The sequence below is a fragment of the Hyperolius riggenbachi genome, chromosome 4 (assembly GCF_040937935.1).
Source record: "Hyperolius riggenbachi isolate aHypRig1 chromosome 4, aHypRig1.pri, whole genome shotgun sequence".
Lineage (NCBI taxonomy): Eukaryota > Metazoa > Chordata > Amphibia > Anura > Hyperoliidae > Hyperolius > Hyperolius riggenbachi.
Window position 1 is genome coordinate 175,902,481 of NC_090649.1, and position 21,874 is coordinate 175,924,354.

General features: G+C 41.3%; 1 protein-coding gene across 1 annotated transcript in view; it reads right to left on the reverse strand.

Moving 5' to 3' along the window:
- Nucleotides 1-256: 256 nt before the first annotated feature.
- The window catches only part of SLC2A2 (solute carrier family 2 member 2), a 96,552-nt gene continuing 74,934 nt past the window's right edge, over nucleotides 257-21,874 (reverse strand). Inside the window, exons 8-11 of the mRNA XM_068281013.1 lie at nucleotides 18,652-18,756; nucleotides 13,720-13,821; nucleotides 13,108-13,311; nucleotides 257-9,749 (exon numbers count right to left, since the gene is read on the reverse strand). Coding sequence (XP_068137114.1) covers nucleotides 9,558-9,749; nucleotides 13,108-13,311; nucleotides 13,720-13,821; nucleotides 18,652-18,756 — 603 coding nt within the window. The 3' untranslated portion in view covers nucleotides 257-9,557. The remainder of the gene's footprint in view (nucleotides 9,750-13,107; nucleotides 13,312-13,719; nucleotides 13,822-18,651; nucleotides 18,757-21,874) is intronic.

A 21,874-nucleotide genomic window follows, 5' to 3' on the forward strand; every position in this document is an offset into this window, starting at 1 on the left:
GACCTAGGGCATTGTCCTCCAACTCATCCCGCCCAATCCGTCATGCACAGTGCCATTGGAACCCTGCCCACCCCCATAGCAATAGGACGCAGCAGTAGTCTACAGGCTAGTGATCGGCGTGTACAGAACTCGGCCCTGAACTGCGGCTCATTTGCTGCACACGACTTTAGTGTACTGGAGAATAAGAGATACATTTATATGTGAGCAACACAGGTTCATTATGTCTGCAAAACAATAAACATCTACATAAAATAAATATCAATAATTTCATTTTATTTCATTTCAGAGATTACAAAATAAAAAAAGTTAATACTGATATTTTTGATGTTACAGTAAAACATGCATAAATGCAATGTTAGCACGTTGTTACAAAACTCTTTTGATAAGACAGATAAACTTTTTCCCTCTTTACACAAAAAACATAAAAATAAAAATACACATATTTACTAAACAATGCTACTTGTTTTTCCACCATATTTTACCATATCACAGATAGAACATTTAATGTACACAAGCATTATTAAACTTAACAAAGGTAAACCCTGCATCCCAGAATGATCAGGATGGCACAGAAGCCTGTACCAGGAATACAACTTACAAGCTACTGCAGGCCCAGACACATGGAGCCTCATGAATAAAAGCTTATGCATGCTTGCTTTGCTGGAATGTGATTGGTTGCTAAGGAAAAATGTCAACGTAGTTTCGGTACTTGGTCAGTGTTTGGTGTTGGGTGCTATATTCACTTGGAAGAGTTATTGAAGTTAGCTGCACCAAAACAAATATGGCATCAAAGTGATTAGCACTGGACCTTCCATATCACACAAACTCCAGGCACCGAGACTACACATCAGTCAGTGTATTCTCAGCCTTGTGTATTTGGTGACAGGTGGTTTCGGCACTGGTTAGTTTTCCTCTTGACAATTGGAATTCTTAATTAGATAAGTATTTTTTTTTATTTTAATATTTTAGCTTTTTGGCTCTGGGGAGTTTAAGGTTAGTTTCTAGGGGTGTGATACTAGGGTATTGAGGAGCAATAACATGACATGTTTGGGGGGGGGGGGGGTACTGATGTTATGTTTCAAGAGGAATCAAAACATTTTTTGATTGCGATGGGTTAGCGGGTTGGATAGCATAGAGAAGAGAGGGTTATATGTTGCATTAGGACAAGGAGCACCTTGTTGGTGGAAATAATAGTCAGAATTTGCTGGCATTCACTGCAGTGTTGGCTGTAAAACATACAGGAATTAGTGACAACTGATTACACATACACATCGCTGTGGGCAGAAGCAGGTTAATCAGCACAGAGATCTTGTTCTGACAAAGACTGAGGAATTGAGTTATTAAATATAAATATTCTATAGAAATAAGAAATGATCAATGAGATGCTAATAATCCAGCTTTTATACAGCTTGGAATTGGACCAATCAAATGAACTTCCTGTCAATTTTAACTGGCCTGATCACAACCTGCATACAGTTTGCATGATATTGGCATTAAAGCTTTGCTTTTCTGTTAAACTACATCCACTCTTATGAGGACTGGATCAGAGAATGGGATAGGTCCCTCAGGGAACAGTTCAGGGACCAATACTATACAAATGCATCACTAGCCCCTAGGATAGCAATGTATTCTGTTTCTATGGAGGGGGTAGGAGGAATGACACCTGACATACGACGGAGCAGTAGGGATAAGAAGGGAGAACAATAGAGTTGGACAGGGCTTGGGTGAGAGCATATCTCACAGACATATTGGGGAAGGTTGGGGGGTGAGGGGCACTGTACACATGCTAGATTGTCAGCACAGGTGACTCATAACAGCCATCACAGCTAAGGTGTGTATGAGTATAAAGCTTTAGAGTGCAGATTGCATGTCAACTGAATTATCCTCGTTGCACTACTATGGATGATACACAATGAAAAGCAGTAGAGTTACCATGGGCCTAATTTACTAAGGAACTGCAGCGCTGCTCCAACAGATTAGTCATATTACTTTAATTAGATAACTTTTGTTTTTTTCTTTTAAAAAAGTGCCTGAAAGAGTTCATGGTTTTAGATTTTAATTTTCTCCTGCATTTTTCAGTCACTGAGCTGATCCACTCTCGGCTGTAGAACTGACAGATTGTTCCTTTATCTTTGAATGCAGGAGAAAAAGCTTGAGAGCATTTCAGAGAGTAAGCTAGAAAGAGAGAAAGCTGTGCAGTCTGATAATAGCCGTGTGGTCCTTACATATTTAAGTGGATATAACCTAATTATTATGCAAGATGCCAGCTTTCAGTACGCTAACTGTGACCAGGGCAGGAATTAAAGGGGAACTGAAGTAAGAGGTATACGGAGGCTGCCATATTTATTTCCTTTTAATCAATACCAGTTGCCTGGCAGCCCTGATGGTCTATTTATCTGCAGTAGTATCTGAATAACACCAGAAACAAGCATGCAGCTAGTCTTGTCAGATCTGACTTTAAAGTCGGAAACACCTGATCTGCTGCATGCTTGTTCAGGGGCTATGGCTAATAGTATTAGAGGCAGAGGATCAGCAGGGCTGCCAGGCAACTGGTATTGCTTAAAAGGAAATAAACATGGCAGCCTCCATATACCTCTCTCTTCAGTTGTCCTTTAAGATTTTAACACAGATGACATTAATTTGTGCCAACAGCAGGTAGATAAACTAAAGCCAGTGAGAGTTTGGGAGGTTTTTAATGGCTGCAGTTCCAATTAAATTATTCTGTGAATTGCTGACCCCAACTTTCATCCTGGGGGAAGCAAATAAGTATGTTATTAGACTTATTTTGGTCCTTACTGTGGTATAGTAGTAGATCATTGAGTGTGCTTTTTTCAGAGCAAACCATTGATATGTTGCCACAATGTGAAAGCTGTCTTCTGGACCAATGGGGTCGCATAAACACTTACTATACATAAACATACATATACAGTATCTCACTCCTACTTTTGGCATACAAAGAAAGCAGTAGTCAAACAAGATCAAAAACAGCCAATCAGAGACGTGCAAATTGATCGCATGATCATATCAATCACATATATTTCCTCCTTCAACAGTGTCTCTGAGGATAACCAATGTGTGGTTTGTCTCACTACTAGTTGAGAAACTGTTGACATTAAACCACAGAGCAACAAAACTCTTTGATCATTAGAAGCCTTTCAGGTGATTGCCTGCTAAGGAGTTGTCAGTTGTGTTGTGTATATTGTATGGGCATACTATGTATCCAGGGAAGAATGTAACAGAATAACTGGAGCAACATTGTAAACATTGAGCTATGTAGCTATTGATCAGGGTCCAGTGCTTTTTATATAATAGTGTTCCAAATCAATATGTAGAATTCTTGGCACTGAGCCTTGACACTGTTTGGGGTGATTCAGCAAAAATGCCAACGTGCACACTTACCTTCCAAAACACCTAGTTTACATAATCCAGGACTAGATAAGGCAGCTCAGAAACACTGGGCTTTGTTATATTATGATACACTTGAAATGACCATCCAGTTAGGGTGTTGGTTTCTCTACCCTAGCAGTAGGCATTCACATCCAAAGCAAAGATGCGTTGGCACCACTAAAGTAATGTAATGAAAGCTATTTTACTGCATCAGATGTAAAGCAGTGACAGGCCGCTGGTAGCTCTTTCTCATGAGGCTATACAGCCCAAAACAGCTTTCTATCACCGCTGCCTACATGTGATGCAATAAAACAGTTTTCATTACATGACTTTAGTGTTGCTGACCCATCTTTGCTTTGGATTACTGTGTGCCCCTTGAAACATGGCGGAAGGGGTCATTGCACACTACTTTTCTTTTTTTTTTTACGTGGTGCTCCTTCACACTCGGATTCTTGGTCATTCACTTCCATAAATACTGTAACAAATCACATTAACTATTGTCTCTGATTACAGCCCAGATTCTCGAGTTTTCCTCCAGGAGATGGTATCTTATCGGTAACAATATATTTTCAGCATCCAGCAAGTGAAAACGTACTAATAGGAGAGAAAAATAATATAACATGTAAGTAGATTTGGGACAACTTGCATTGAGTACTTTGTTTGCTGTGAGATGAAAAGATATTTTGGCGATGAGGTGTGAACACATCTCCTGTGAGAAAATGTGATTGATTAAGGGTCATGTGTGTGTTAATGTTAATGGGTACCTGAAGTAATATGTGACATGATGAGATACTGTAAATGTGTGTATGTACAGAGAACTAGGCTATGTATTTTAGTAGGAATAGTATTATAGATACAATTGTTTATCTCATCAGTTTATTTGCACATTGAGGCAATTTAGATGTGTTGCCTTGGTCCTCATTCAAGTTTTCTCCTGAGAGTTCCCTCAGGAAATGTTTTCCCATGCTAGAGGTATTTGTAAAATATTTTTCTGCACATGTAGGTACTAAAGATGGGGTAAGAAAAATAATATCAAACTTATGTTAATTTCAGAGGATGTAAAGGTACTTAAAGGTTGCCTAAAGTGACACCAGGTGCCCAGTTTAACTTACCTGGGGCTTCTTCAAGCCCCCTGTAGTTGTTCTGGTGCCTTGCTGTCTTTCTTCTCTCATGCGTTCAGCAGCTGTGCCCCTCTGAAAGCTGGCCAAATGAGCCAGTCTGGCCACAGGCCTCCATGACTGCACTTTCCATTTGCCAGAAGTGTTTGGCGCATGCGTAGTTGCAATTTTTACAAACTACGCAAGTGAAGACGCTTCTGGCTATGGGAGTGCAATCGTGGAGGAGTGCAATACAGGGCCGTAAATGCAGCTTTTCATATGGGGCAGCTGCTGAATGGATCAGAGTGGACAGACCAGAGGGACCAGAATTACTACAGGGGGCTGGAAGAAGCTCCAGATACGTTAAATTGGGCACCTTAGTGTCACAGTAGGTTTCCTTTAACTGATAGATGTGGGATAGCATCTCCTGTGACTGAAGTAATAGCACCATTGCATTTTCTTAACTCATTAGGGATGTAGGGTTCTGGTCCCTTTAGGGACCAGAGCCTTTTTTTTATTCTTCCGTCCAGGACCACTGTGATTGGCTCACAGTAATTACCTGGTAAGGAGCCAATGAAACTGGCTTCTTAGCCATAGGAGAAAGCTCAGCTTTAATATGACAGCCGAGTCTGCAGCAGTGAGCTGGGATCAGTGAGCTGGGACCGCAGACGCTATAATGCTTTCATGAGAATCAGACATGCTTGTTAGACTTTAGCAAAGTTCCCATTAAAACTGGGATAAAACATACATCAGCTGAATTATGTGCCATGTGAGGCCCAAAGATCTCATTTAAAAATGATTTGTTCATAAATTGTGTTCTTTGTCTAAATACAGTTGAAGTGACCATTTTGTAGGCTGGATCCATATTTCAAGGAATGTAGAAAGTGCCTATGAATGCACTGGGGACTAGTGTTGCTCATCGCGAGCTCGTGATCACGGGTAACCCGTGATCACAAGCTGTTTTTCCTGATCACGAGGTTGGATTCCGAATTCATGATCGCCTCATGGATTCAGTTCCCGAATGAACCCGTGATCATGGTCCAAATCTGGCTCATTCTCATGGATTTAGCCATGATCACGGCCGTGTTTATTACCTGAAAACCCGCCGACTAGCAGTTAAGAGCAAAGCCCCTTACATGCTATAAACACCAAATTTGCCAGATATCTTTAAAAAAACTGTGGAAACAAGTGGAATTTTTTTTTCAAAAAGACCTTATAGTTTTTGAGAAAATTGATTTTAAAGTTTCAAAGGAAAAAAGTATACATTTAAATGTAGTAAATGCCAGTTAATGTAGCAAACCTAACAGTAGTGTAATTTTATATAGGGCAAAAGAAAGAGCAATACATTTCCTGCCGGGGTTTCTAGGTGGTCAGGAGGATCCCCATTGGTCTGTTAATGGACCAATGGGGAGACTTGGAGCCAAAATTCAAAGATGCTTTTAGCTCTAGCTATACAGAGTATAGCTAAAGCTGTGTTCTCTGTGGCGGTGAGCGGCGATTGTAGCATGGTGATTGTAGCATGTATGGGGGATTTGCTAAAAACGTTAAAGTCAAATCCGTGATCACGGATTCTGCTTGTAATCATGGTTAAAATCTGAGTGGAATTCGGATTTGGACATCAAATACGGATCATGATCACGGCGTATCCGGATTTCGATACTGCCGTGGTCAGATTTACTCGAATCCGTGAACGAGGGTATCCGAGCACTACTGCTGGGGACACTTCACATAGCTCTCATGCTCAGTAATGCATAAGCTCCACATCCTGCCTCTCCATAGACAGTATGTGTTGGAGGTACATCTTGTGACAGCGATCTGTATGGTAATTTGATTACTCTGTTAAAAACAGCAACATTCTAGTGCCTTATGGCTTGCCCATAGATATATGCCACACACTTGTTATAGATCGGTGCAGCAACCTTAAAAGGAATGTGAGTCGAGAAACATATGGAGGTTGCCATATTTAGTTCTTTTTTAGCTATTCCAGTTGCCTGGCAGTTTTGCTGATCTTTTTGGTGGTCAGTAGTGTCTAAATCACACACTTGAAACAAGCATGTGGCTAATCCAGTCAGACTTCAATCACAGCACCTGGTCTGCATGCTTGTTCAGGGTCTATTAATAAAAGTATTAGAGGCAGTGGACCAGCTGGAAAGTCAGGCAATGTACATAGTTTAAAAGGAAATAAATATACTGTATAAGCCTCCATTTGTCTCACCTCATGTTCACTTTAAAGCAGTGTTCCCCAACCCTGTCCTCAAGGCCCACCAACAGTGCATGTTTTGTGGAAATCCACAGAGGTAGGTTATCAGCTCTGCTGAAACACGAATTAGCTCACCTGTGCATGTTTGTGGTTTTCTGCAAAACTTGCACTGTTGGTGGGCCTTGAGGACAGGGTTGGGGAACGCTGCAAAGGACAACTGAGGTGACATGTGACATGATGAGATAGATATGCGTATGTACAGTGCCTAGCACACAAATAACTAGGCTGTATTCCCTTTTTCTCTTTCTCTGCCTGAAAGAGTTAAACAACAGGTATGACAATTTCTGTCTGGGTCGAGACCGGGTCAGACTATAGCAAAACCCTCTCTGATAAGTAATTATAGCCATAAAACACTTTCCTGTCAGTAAGTGGCTTCTGAGAGCTGGAAAGAGATAAAAAGGGTCAATAATTCATAGATTTGAGCTCTGGCATACTTCAATGAAGGTGTCATTGAGCAGAAACAATGAAACAGTAAAAAGTTAAAGGAGTTATCAGGGATATTTGAAGAAAATAAGTGCTACTTATCCGGGGCTTCGTCCAGGGAGGCAGAGGAGGCGAACAGCTGCAGGCAGAGCTGCGGCAAGGGACATGCTGGGAGCTTGGGGCTGGGGCTGAACAAAGCCCCGGGTAAGTAGCACTTATTTTCTTCAAATATCCCTGATAACTTCTTTAAAAACTAGAATTAAATATAAAATAAAACTGTGTGATATCTAAAAAAAAGTCATTTTTAGGAGAAGGATAGATGCTATTATTTTTCTCATCAGTTTTTTTCACCTCAGATGTCCTTTAAAGAAAAGCAGCTATTGGATCAGAAACACATGTACATACATATCCCCTGCAATCTCATTTCCTCCAGGCTCAGCTCTGTAGCCCTACCCTCTTCATGTCATATGAGTGTATGACACAAACTGAACTACTACAAACCACTGCAAAATAAGAGAAATGTCATTTATATTACAGCTTTGTTACAAATAAATATTTAACAGCCCCTCCTCTACAGTGTGTAACTACTTTACGCATTACAAATATCTAGTCTGTCTCCATACACTACCTACACTGAACCCCACTCTACATATGGCACCCTTCCCTGAACCCCACTCTACATATGGCACCCTTCCCTGAACCCCACTCTACATATGGCACCCTTCCTATTCTCACATTCAATAGCCTTGGGGAGTGTGAAGCATTGTTTCCTACAGGAAAGGAAAGGTATTTAAACCCCTTATATTTCTTAGTATAATGAGGCAGGATTATATGAACAAATGAGATATAAGAGTACCCACTTTCACACTGTGCACGTTGCATCACAATACCATAATGCAACACTGCCGTCACACCATGCATTAGACATGCAGTGTGACTATACAGTGAAGCATACAGTACAATGATAGTATGCTTTATTGTCACTGTAAAGGCACACTTTACCCGATTAACACACAGCATGCTTTGCGTTACTTTGTATGAACCCGCTGCACCGCAAATGATGTGAAAGCCCCAGTTCAGTTGACCTGAATTCTTGCACAGGACAAAGGAAAGCATAGAGATATGCACCCTGTATGGATTTAGGAGTTTAGCCTGTCTAATTCTACCTCATCTGTCACTAATCACAACTGTAATTTGATCTCTCAGCTGTGTCAGCTAGCTGCGTCGCAGAGCAGCTAATTTGTAAACACAGGACGTTAATCTATATTTGCTTCCATGAAAGCGATAAGTAGACACCCTGCAGATTCATTGCAGGATTTATATCGGCTGTAAGAAAGAAATGTTTTTCTTTAAAGGTCATTACACCGTTGCTTATCTTTCAGAGCAGAGAGAGAGTTCTGAGTGCAGGCCCGCTTTAAAGGGAAACATTGCAAGGATTCATGGCAAACCTTATTTTACATTGCTTGCATGTAAGCAAGTAAACATACACATAGTTGTTCAACATGAATCCTGTCAGAGACGGTGATGTGGGCGTGTCCACATGTGCTGCCAGTCCCTGGATTACCCCAGATGTGGAAATGAGTAACAAGCTCCTATTCTTCTGCCGCTAGCTACCCCTGAAGCAAAATGACGAGGTTCTAGGCAGTCCACACTCCACAAAGAGTACAGATTACAGGATTTCTAAGTAGCGTCATTTCATCTGCAGGCACTTTTCCAAAGCCATAGCTGGCTGCACACTGAAATGGAAAGATACTTCTAATAACACTAAACTGCAAAAAAATAAAAAAAATTGATCTATGTTTGTAGCAATTTTCCATAATGTGGAGTTTTGCTTTAAATACATCGCAATAAAGCATTAAATGGTGAATTATTTAGCAGAATTATAAAAAAAAACCTCATGATTATGCAGTATAATATTTCTGCTGTGTGTTTCCCATTAATAATTGTCAGTTTCATTAAAGGTTCTTTCACACCTGTACGTTTTCACACCTGTACATCTCCATTCCTTGATACTGACGAAGACATAGAGACTGCAGCATATGACGTGTAGGTGTAAGTGCTTAGCAGTCGCTTCCAATGTGTGCATACAGCACCCTGTACACATCTGTAATGTGCAGTCACGTCCGCTAAGCGTTCATGTCACAAATAAAAAAAACTGCTGACTTGCAAAGTCATATCACACTTGACTGGGGCTAATAAATCCTGATGAGGCTGTGGAGATATATGCCCACACATTACACATATAGTTCAGCAACAGAGGTTCAACTTTAAAAAACTAAGTATCTTTAAAAAATAATGATGTTTTACCCTGCTTCATGTATAAGAGTTTCTGAAATGTAAGAAGCATCCATGTCCATACAAAATATTCAGCTTGTCTATATCTCGTTAGTTCAAGCTTCGGAACTTGATCCCAGGTACTCCATCTCCGTGGATTTCCTTCCGCCAAGCTTCTTTTTGCGGAACTCAGCGGTGATCTCCTCAAAGGATTTCCCTTTTGTTTCTGGGACTTTGAAGTATGTAAAAACAGTGAAACCAAACAAAAGTACTGCAAATATAACAAACACGTAAGGTCCACAGGCTTCCTAGGAGTAGAAAAAACAAAAAGCAAAATTAGAGTTGGCAAAGCTTTTTGTACTCTGAAGATAATCATTAATTACGCTAACTTCTTGCTGTCTATATTTTACTGGTTGTGTGCATTTACAATTACCGCATTAACATTTAAGGAGGATTGGGTGTGAAATATTGCCGATAGTAGAATATCAGTAATGTTACCGATACTCTACTATTACCTGTTATCAGTAGTAGACTATCGGTAGTGTTACTGATATACTAATTTCATCTTATCCTATTCTCAAACTAACCTTCCCTGCATCTACACCTAACACTAACCTCCCCCCACCTATGCCTAACACTAACCTCCCCCATCAATGCCTAACACTAACCTCTCCCCACCTACGCCTAACACTAACCTCCCCCCTACCTATGCCTAACACCAACCTCCTCGAATCTATGCCAGCCTAACACTAACCTCCCCCCATCTATGCCTATTGCCTAACACTTACTTCCCCCACCAATGCCTAAGGCTTAACACACACCATACAATCTTGGTTGTTCAATCTTACCACTTTCATGTAGTATAAGAGCGTATCCAATCAATCATTCAAGGTACTTTCAATCTGTTGGCCCTTATACTACATATATTTGGTAAATCTGTACAACCAAGATTGTATGGTGTGTGTTGAGCTTTACACTAAACTCCCCCCTACCTATGCCTAGCACTAACCTCCCCCCTACCTATGCCTAGCACTAACCTCCCCCCTACCTATGCCTAACACTAACCTCCCTACTTTATTCGCTACCTATAGACGGTATTCGCTTAATCACTAATTGTGGATGGTATGTTCCTGTAAATGGTATTCACTATGTAACGATAGGTGTCAGCAACCAGAGAGAGAATCTGATTCTTGGCGATCTGCAGTATCCCCAAGAATACAGATATACCTGATTATTGGGGATCTGCAGAATCGCCAATAATCAAATATGTCTAACCTCTAGACACCTGAGAGTGTAAGTGTTTTGGTGCAACAGTAACCTTTGGACCACCGGGGTAGCAGGTGGTCCAATAAGTAGAGAAGACTCTACTGCAGTCAAGGACACCTGGAGAGGGTGTCCCTGACTGATAAGGAGCAGTGTCCCCTCTGTAGAGCAGGCGACCCCTGCGGACCCTGCGGGGGGTGACAGCCAGAAGGTCAGGCAGGCCGGGTCGGCAACAGAGAATCAGATATGCAAGGTACCAAATCAGAGATCAGAAGAATAGTCAGGAACGCTACAGGTCATAACAGATATCAGAACAAGGCCTAGTCTGAGGTGTGAGGTCCGTGATCTCAACACCCTGGAACTATGCTAGAGAATAACACAGATGATATACAGTATTCCTAGTCTAGGGTGTGAGGGCCGTGATCTCAACACCCTGGAACTATGCTAGAGAATAACACAGATGATATACAGTATTCCTAGTCTGAGGTGTGAGGGCCGTGATCTCAACACCCTGGAACTATGCTAGAGAATAACACAGATGATATACAGTATTCCTAGTCTGGGGTGTGAGGGCCGTGATCTCAACACCCTGGAACTATGCTAGAGAATAACACAGATGATATATAGTAACTGGCTAAGTGTGGATTCCCAGGTCCTCCTGGTTCCACCACACTGAAGGATCTGACTAAGGTCTGAGTGCTAACACGTAAGCATTCGCAACGCCAGACAACCAGCAACTGAACAGCAGGAGATATATATAGTACAGCGCCCCACAGCGCCGCCCAGCTCCCATCAACCAATCACTGACTGAGCAGGAATCAGCTGACCGCCCTGATCAGCTGATCTTCCTCCTATTGGTATAAAGAGCTTGTCTTGCAGCGCGCGTAGCTCTCCATCTGTGTGCACTACTAGTTCCAGACAGCCCAGACACATGTTGCTGCGGGGAAACCGCCGCACTGGACACGGAATCCGCCGCCTTACCGTCGGAACATGCGGCGGCCCCCACGCCATTCTTCCCATGTGCATCATTAGTTCCAGATAACCTAGACGCATGCTGACGCGGACAAACCGCCGCGTCAGATGCGGAATCAGCCGCCTTACTGTCAGAACACGCGGCGGCTTTTCCGCTATTCATCACACACTACCTGTAGATGATTTTCAGTAAATTGCCAACTGTGGATGGGATTTTTCATAATTTACTGATTTCCTACTTGGTATTCTGTACTTTCAATAGATGTATGTGACATTCTGTAACTGTTTTCAATATATAAACAAAATTATATATCTGTAGATGGCTCTATATCACAACCTGTAGACTTTATTTTGCTATCTGTAGATGCTATTTTTTGCAACCTGTAGACATTATTTCCCTGTTTTTACAGATACTTTGCCAGTTTGTTTCCTTTGGAACTTTATACGGTATTACCTAGTTATTCCCAATATGTATAATTCACTGTGTCCAAATTATACAGGGCACACCAAGAACTCAGCTATAGCTGTAAATCTCAATTAAGAGTATAATGACCCCCACATTTCCTCATGCTAATATGCACTGATCTGTGCTAGTTTATTAATTTTGCTTGTAATTTCTACTGGCAAACCTTTGAACATTCTGCATGACACAGTTTGGGGTACATTCTTAGTATAGTAAGGTGCATTGCAGACATGTCACTAACTCATTATTTGCATTTAAATTGACCAAACCCTTTATGAACATAGCAACCCTTAATTATGTATATAATCATGTATATGTTATGTATATGTTTTAGCCTTTGTGGTCCAGTTGCAGGCTGTAGATATATTGCCTATATGCCAGCACAGCCAATTTATTTAATGGTGTGACTGGCACAATTTGGGCTTCCTGGAGAAAAACACTAATTCATGCATGTATGTGTTCCTTTTTTTTAATGGTTAGGGAGCATTAGACACAGTTCCAACTGTCCTGTGTGCTGATCACCCCTACCAGTTGCTAGGCAATGTGAATAACAATTTAGGAAATCCCATCATGCTTTGCACAGCATCAGGGAAAAAAACCCTGTGAGTTTTCTTTGATGGGTGGAGCTTAGCTAAAAATGCAGCTAAAAATGATGCTTTGGTAAGAAAAACATAGTTCTGATGCTGTGAAACTGTTAAAGAAACACCAAGCCTTTTCAGTTCTACTGAGTAGATTTTTAGTCCGGAGATTCACTTTAATGTAATGCTACTCATATACTATGCTATATTATGCTAATTGCACAACACACAATACTCTGCTGGTGTTAGTATCAGTAATACTGTCATCAAACTGTTTTGCTCCAAGCACTATTTCAGATCTCTAACCCTCAAGGTGCATGTAAAATAACAGAAGTGCAGCTGAGAAAAAGTAATAATCTGTTGCTTTCTGAAGCTCAGAATTATACTCACTGCAATGTACTGGAAGCACATTCCAATAATGAAATTGCAGGTCCAGTTGCAGAATCCAGAGACTGCCATAGCTGCAGGCCGAGGACCCTGGCTGAACAGTTCAGCAACAATAAACCAAGGAATGGGTCCAGGGCCAACTTCAAAAAAGACCACGAAGAGGAAGATTGCAACCATGCACAGGTAGGCCATCCCATCTCGACTCCCCTAGAAAGAAATGAAAACAAATCATTTGTAAATACATAAAATTGCTGATCTAAAAAAAAAAAAAAGGGAACCAATACTAAAAAAATTCCTCAACTTCATCTATTTCTTCAATCCGCTAAGGAGAACTATCCATTGAGGCAATTCTCATGGAATAGCTGGGAGCAGGTGTGCATCACTGATTCCTTTGCATTTAAGATGCTTCTTTTGTAAAACTGGGGTAAAATTAGGGTCGGCACTGCTATATGGTGCTTAGGCTTCCATTTCATGCTCAGGGTCCACAAGGGTGGGGGTGGTTAGGATATATATATATATATATATATATATATATATATATTATATATATATATATATATATATATATATATTTAAACAATAATTAAAGAAATACGTAATATACACTCAACTTACCAGTAAAGCTAGAGCAATAGTCATGATGATCGCACATATGCACATGCCAGCTAATCCAATGAGGTATAGTGATCTCCTTCCAGCTTTCTCCACAAGAAATAGCTAGAATGCAGGAAAGAGGCTGGTAAGTAACTTATATTTAAGCTCCTTTATCAGTGTTAAAAAAAAATTAGCTTCAGTTGAATTGTCAAGTCTAGTGAACTCCCATGAGTGATGTGGGGTGAGGAACAATGTTAAGGACTGCGCTTCTCCCCAGCCAGACTCTGACAAGGGCGAATTATAGATGGGAACATACCAGGGCCAGAAAAAGTGGTCAGCACCTTGGGGCAGACATATTTGATCTAAACACATATATACCATTCATCCTATTTTTATAGGGCAGTGAAGAGACTGCCTCACAGCTCATTTGGAAGTCTCTAATCTCGCCTTGTATGGAATACTGTTTCTGGATGAATTTAGGTGAATTATCCTGAGATAACTTTGTTCTGCATCCAAAATATTTTTGGGGATTTAGGGTGGAGTTAGGGTTAGAATGGAATTAGTGTCAGAACTTGTCTCAGGTTTTTATAGCTGTCTATATTTCTTTCCAAGAGACGACAAATAAAGTGGAAGAAAATAACTCTCTAATAGGGAAGATATCACACTTGTTATTTGAAAGTTAAAAGTTGTTATTGATACTAATGTCTCCATTGGTGCAGTTTGGAATTGGGTAAATCAGAATTGGCAGGAAGTGCATTTGATTGGCATGATTGCAAGCTGCGTTTAATTTGCATTAAAGGTAGCTTGAGGCAGGGTGAAAAAGTTGGCTGACAGCAGACCAACGGAGATAACCGGGAGGACACTGTGGAATCTCCAAGACTACAGAGGGCTGAAAGAAGCCTCAGGTATGCAAAAGCCAACTTTTTCACCCCGCATTTGGGTATCCTTTACATTTATGTGTAAGCCAGAATTATTTGCATCTCATTGATTGTCTCAACGCTCAAAATTACTGGTTTTGTGACATCCGTAACAGTTTTGAGATCCAGCTCTGCCAACTGTTACAGGAAGTAATGTGAAATCTTCCCAACAGAGCACAGACAGAAAAACAAACCTTACTGAGTTTTTAACCAGTGTTCACGCTATTCAAAACTGATACAAAACCATAATTATGTACATAGGACCACAAACGAGTGCCAGGTGAAAAATGCACTTGGTTTATCATGATTTTACTAATCCACCACCAGATTTTAGGCATTGCATCTGACTGCAGCAATTGTGCTTTACAGTAGTTCCATGCATGGCATCTAGGAAGCAATCTTAAGGTTTGGAAATGCATGAAGGGCTTATTAAAACTTTGTTGCACTGTTAATTTGTTATTACCTGGGCTGCTAGTTTTGCAAAACTGGCTTCCAGCACGATTGTCAGATGGATCTTGGTTAGAGTGAATTGGAGTCTATGAGTTGTGCAAAGTCCTCTCCCTATCCAATCATCATTATTCACAAGAGGTCGGAGCTTGAAGGCAACACCGTCTAGCTTTCAGACTGAACACAAAGCTACCCAGCCTATCTCCTCATTTTATGGCCCGCACTGCAGTAGTACAGCTCTGCAGAACTTTATTATCAGTTTTTGTCTAGTTACTCCCAGCTCAGTATGTTATAAAGTATTTACTTTCCCCATACCCCCAAATGTAAGAGGGTAGTGAGAAATGGTTTCTTATAGCAGGCAAAGCAGGGGGATAAGAGATACACATGGTTTTTATAAAAACACTGGGGAGCATGTTGGAAGGGCCAAATACTTTATTAAACTCTAAGCAGGGAGAAACTGCAGTACTGTAACTGCAGTGCTGGCCACAAACAGGTAATGGCCTGGACTGTATATGCGACCAAGCGTCTGTCAAGGCGCGAAGCAGCCGTCATTCATCCGCTTAGTGCCTCCCGCCTCCTCTACTACGTCTCTCCACATGGTTTGAAGCATGTTATGGGATGGAAAGGTGCACACTTCTCTGGTTTCCATTGTACACGAACTGCTCAACTGTAACTGCATTGCTGGCCACAAACGGTTAATATCTATCAGCAGTGGAAGGAGGTGGACTTGGTCAGATGATCTGCTTTGTGCTGGGGAAGGACCTCCTACTCTTATGAGACTCCTACTCCAGCTACTGGATGCTGTCAGGCAGGTGTTTTCAATATATTAAATGCAAACACTACAGATGTGCAGTGTTAAAAATGTTGTGCATTGCAATTTTACTAACATATGTATTAGGGTAATATACATTTAAAAATGTGTGGTGGAAAGACCACTTACCTCAGAATGCATTTGTCTAATTGTAGCTCAGATCATTGAATTCGGCCAATGCATACATAAAATTAACTGTCTGAACCAGTTTTTTAATGAGTTCTCACAATACTGGGATCCATATTGCATCAATATATTTGTTCTTTTGCTCTGTTTAACCATTATCCAGACTTTTTTTTTTTTGTGGGTAATAAATAACAGAATCGCTACCTTTTTTGGCCAGTTTTGTGCGAGTCAGCTTTTGACCTTGTATGCTTGTATGCTGAGATAAAGGAAAATGCTTACAACATAGAATGAAGCAGAAAGCAGCGCTCTGCCAGACCCGATGAACTCATAGTCAGCATTGTACCCAGCACTTATTTCAGCACCATGCTCGGACCAAGATTAATCAGCACACAGGGCAGCTTTCAGTGCAACAGTATGTTTCAATTAGCAGCTATTACTTTGCGTTTATATTAAAAAAAGAAGCTTGCAAAATAATCAGTAACTCTTTAACTTATTCAGAACTCCTATGTGGACTTTAACATGAGATACACTTCTTGGCAGCGCTGGATGAAGCTAGAGTTCAATATAACAATATAATCTATTTAAAGTTCACCGACAAAACTGATGGCTTTCTACACAATAGCTTAGTTATGTAACTGAGTATTTCATTATGTTCTGTATAGAGAAGGCGTGGGGATGAAGATAGTTACTACATCCCTCATACTATTAGTACCATTAGTTACTACTAGACTAGTTAGCCAGTTAGTTGTAACTATTCTAGGATACTATGCATGTTTAACAACTACACTATGAAGAATTACTATGCATGATTTGTTAATTGGAGTTGTGATATATGAAAATGTATATGTGAAAATATTCCATTTCACAGTAAACTTGTCAGGGTGTTTACACCGCTTGTGAACTGACCCAGGTGCTTACCATGGTCCTTTATCTAATAATGTTATTCTACACATAGGTCAGTAGGACACAGTGAGAGCCATGTTTGCTGATCACAGGAATACAGCCTGGGTATTTTTTATTTTTGGATTAAAATGAAAAATGGATTAAAAGCTGTGTATTAATGTATGTTATTGGCTGGAATTGATGAATGCTTAGTTAAAGGGAACATGAAGTGAAAGGGATATAGAGGCTGCCATATTTGTTTCCTTTTAAACCATACCAGTTGCCTGACAGTCCTGTTGATTGCAGTAGTGCCTGAAATAAGCATGTGGCTTTTCTAGTCAGACTTCAGTCAGAGCAACTACATGCTTGTTCAGAGCCTATTTCTAAAAGTACTAGACTCTTTGCACACGATAGATGAAACTCAGCCGAGGTCGCCGCCAAACTCTGTTGAGAATCCAGTATGTGTACGGCAGCCTGCGACCCTTCTCGACCGCTCAGCCAGCAATCAGACAGACAGATAACTTGAGCTGAGCGACGGCCGAGAGCATTGCTCTATACCAGGGGTAGGGAACCTACGGCTCGGGAGCCATATGTGGCTCTTTTGATGGCTACATCTGGCTCACATACAAATCAGTAGGGGTTAATTCACTAAGCTACATTGCTCAAGCAGTGCAGCGCGGCTTTGTAGGAAGAGATCCTCGCACTTTCATTGGCCCAATAGGCTGTCTTTCACTTGACAGGCAGCCAATTGGGCCAAAGTGCGGGGATCTCGTCCTACAAAGTGAATTAACCCCCAAGTCAGCTAGCTAATTGTACAAGCTGTTAGTCTGCATTTCTCCTATCTGGCTCTCAGGTAACTGGCTGATGTTGCTGAAACCCAAGAGAAGCTGATGATGTGTCTGACACTTCCGCTGCCAGGAGGATCCACTGTATACACCTCACCATGGCAACAGGGGCGTGAGCTGCACATGCGCACTGTGCCATTTTAAAGCATATTGTATGGCTCTCACAAAATTACGTTTTAAAATATGTGGCGTTTATGGCTCTCTCAGCCAAAAAGGTTCCTGACCCCTGCTCTATACATTACCTGTCCGCGTCCACCGATGGGTCCGGGATCCGTCCTTCATCCATACATGCACCTCACATGGTTGCTGGCGTACATGTGGGCTCATATGTGACATCACACATGCGCCCCTGTTACTCCGGCAACCCCACGTGGGACGCGTGTATGGATAAAGGACCTAGCCTGGAAACAGCGGCAGACAAGCGGTGTATGTGGACTGGTGGACTGGGCACCGGGGGGGCACAGTGTACTGGGCACCGGGGGGCACATTGACCATTGGGGACAGCATTGGGCCAGCGAAGCAGTGGATCAGCATCACAAGGCTGATTCCAGATTGATTTCAGCATGAAATTGATCGGGAAACGGTCTGTGGTATATGGGCAGGCAACAGATCTCTCTCTGATCAAATCTGACCGGAAAGAGATCTGTCTCTTGGTCGATCTGCCCATACATCGTCTGATGTATGGACACCTTAAAAGGCGACAAAAGAATATGTCAACAGATCCTATGTTAAGCATATGATCCATTCAGCCACATTCTGATACGTCTGTTGTGACAAAATATAAAGTCGCATCCTCCATGACTTTTTCAGACACTGGATGGATGTCAGATATGTCATATATAGCAATGCCTTAGTGTTTTCATGAATTTAAGCATAAATTGGTACTTTATGTCTATGTATATTTTTAACAACAGAGGTAACTTACTGAAGCAATCGTTGCCACTGTGTTTACCGCACCAACTCCTATGGTTGCGTACACTGGTTGGCCAATGCCTGCATTAGTAAATATGTTTGTAGAGTAGTAGAAAATCTGAAAAATAAATGAAAAGTGTAATAGTTAATACAGACTTCATTTGCATATGAGGTTTATTGCGTAAGAGATCGGTATTATCCTTTGCCTTTGTTCCCTTTGTACAAAAGGAAGCCACGTGTCTAATGTCACAGATAAGCAGTGCCAACTAGATAACATACTGACAAAACAGGCTAACAACCAGATTCTACCAGTGTAACATCTTTTCTACTTGAAAATGTAATTCAACACGAAATGTCAGAAAATGCTAAAGACATGAATAGATATAAGCAAAAAAAAAAATGCTGACTACAGACCTGGAAACCTGAAGTGAAAATAAACTTATGAGATAATGAATTTTATGTGTAGTACAGCTGAGAAATAGAACATTAGTAACAAAGGAAAGAGTCTCATCTTGTGTCCAGTAAAGGAAGAGTTAAAAAAAAAACAGTTATCTATGCAAAAGAGCTTCTCTGAGCTCTCTGACCCAACTTGGGTCGGAGAAAGTTCTATTTTCTGAAGCAATTATACATCAAAGGGGAGTTCAAAGGGTGCTGTGTTTCATAGTTTAAAATGCAGAGTGTTGTTTGTAATTGCAATTATTATAGAATGATGCAATGTTATTAAAAAAAAGCTATACAACTGAAAACAAAAATATGAGACCCTTTTCTTTGCTATGAATGTTCTATTAAGTATCCATACTACATATGCAATGCATTATAGCATAAGGATTTTGGTTTTTTTTTTTCACTTCAGTTCAGTGTCATTTAAAGAGGAACTTTAAAGGGAACCTGAAATGAGAGGGATATGGAGGCTGACATATTTATTTATTTTTAAGCAATACCAGTTGCCTGGCTCTCCTGCTGATCTTCTGTCTCTAATACTTTTAAGGTGGCCATACATCAGGCGACTTGGTGGCCGATCGACCATCCAATTCGATTATTAAAATATTTTTCGATTTTTATTCATCGAATTGGATGAAAATCGGTGCCGCCAAGTGCATGCCTGACCGACAATGCGACCAATATTGGGACGAAAATTGGTTGCATTATCAATCGCGCATGCTGCAAGATGTTGCTCAAGGCCGATTCCCGAGAGAGAGTTCATGCTGAAATATATCGGGAATCCACCTGTGGTGTATGGGGAGCTGACAGATCTCTCACTTATCACATTCGATAAGAGAGAGATTTGTCTCTTGGTCAAATCTGCCCATGCATCATTACATATATGGCTACCTTTAGTCATAGACCCTGAACAAGCATATGCAGATCAGGTGTCAGATCTGACAAGATCATCTACATGCTTATTTCTGGTGTGATTCATACACTACTGCAACCAAACAGACCAGTAGGGCTGCCGGGCAACTGGTATTGTTTAAAAGGAAATGAGTATGTCAGTTTTCATATACTTCTTGCTTCAGGTTCCCTTTAACCCAGGATTGAACTTTATCCCAATCAGTTTCTCGAATAGATCATCAGGGGGCTGATATTGTGGTAAAAACCCTCCCATAGTGTGATGTCATGGCCATGGTCATGACCGTTTCCTTTCTGTGAACCTAGGGTCTCTAAAGACACTAAAGGTGGCCATACATCAGGTGACTTGGTGGCTGATCGACCATCCAACACGATTATTATAATCGAATGAAAATTGTGGCCACCAAGTGCATGCCCAATCAACTATGCGACCAATTTCAGACTTAAATTGGTTGCATTAATCGGTCTGACATGCTGCAAGATGTAGGGCCGACTTGCTCGATCGGGTGCACGGTAACATCATTGGCGAGCGATGTCGGGACGAGCGACAAACGAGATGAAACCTCCAATGCTGTCCCCTAATGTGTAATGTGCCCCCCCCCCCCCCCGTGCCCAGTGCACTATACATTACCGCTTCTCCTCCGCTGGCTTCAGGGCACTGTCCTTTGTCCATATACGAGCCCCACATGGATGCTGGAGTAACGGGGGCGCGTGTGTGACATCACACATGCGCCCATGTGTACGCCGGCAACCACGTGGGGCTTGTGTATGGAGCAAGGAGTGCACTCGGAGACAGCGGCAGACACAGGCAGATAATGTATAGTGTACTGGACACGGGTGGAAGACACATTACACATTAGGGGACAGCGTTGTGCCAGCGGATGCGGCGTCACAAGGTCGATTCCGGATTGCTTTCAGGATGAAATTAATCAGGAATCTGCCTGCTGTGTATGGGCAGCCGTCAGATTTCTCTCCAATAAGATTAAATTAGCGAGAGATTTGTCTCTTGATCGAATCTGTCCATCGCTAGATGTATGGCTACCTTAAAGTGAACCTCCAGACTAAAAATCTACTCAGCAGAACTGAAAAGGCTTGGTGTTTCTTTAACAGTTTCACAGCATCAGAATTTAGTTTTTCTTACCCAAGCCTCATTTTTAGCTGCACAATAGAAAACTGCCCGGGCATTATTCCCTTGATGCTGTGCAAAGCAGGATGGGATTTCTGATGTTGTGCTCCTTCTGCTGTTTTGGTGCAATTTTTTTTTACATTTGAATCTCAGATTTGAAGCCTAGTGCACACAGCTGGGAGGGATGATCAGGACACAGGACAGCTGGAACTCTGTCTCATGCTCCCTGTCACCTCCTTTCAACCAAAAAGATGGCTGCCCCCATGAAAAAGTTGGATGCCCCATTAAATCACAAACATTTGCCTGTTCTTTTAAAACAGGGTGGGTAAGAGATTATATTACCTATCTATTTTAATTAACATAACTGATGTAACTTAATGACAGTATGTTTGTTTAGGCTGAAGTTCCCCTTTAATGTTGGCAATACACTATGCGTTTTTTAAGCAGATAGATGGTTTGATAATTTCCGACATGTCCGATCTTACTTTCGATCGTTTTACCGCTCAATTTCTCATAGAAGTGAATGGAAATTAATAAAAAGGGATAAGATAATCGAGCAGGAAATCGAGGGCAAAAACAAATAAAAAATTGATCGAACGGTAAATCAACCGAAAAAACACATTGTGTATTCCCAGCATTAGTCTACCGATATATGGCCAATTTTAGATATAAGATGGGTTTAGGGTTAATCTTATCAGTACACATTGGATGTTTAGAGTTAAGGTGCTCATACATCAGACTATGCATGGGCAGATCAACC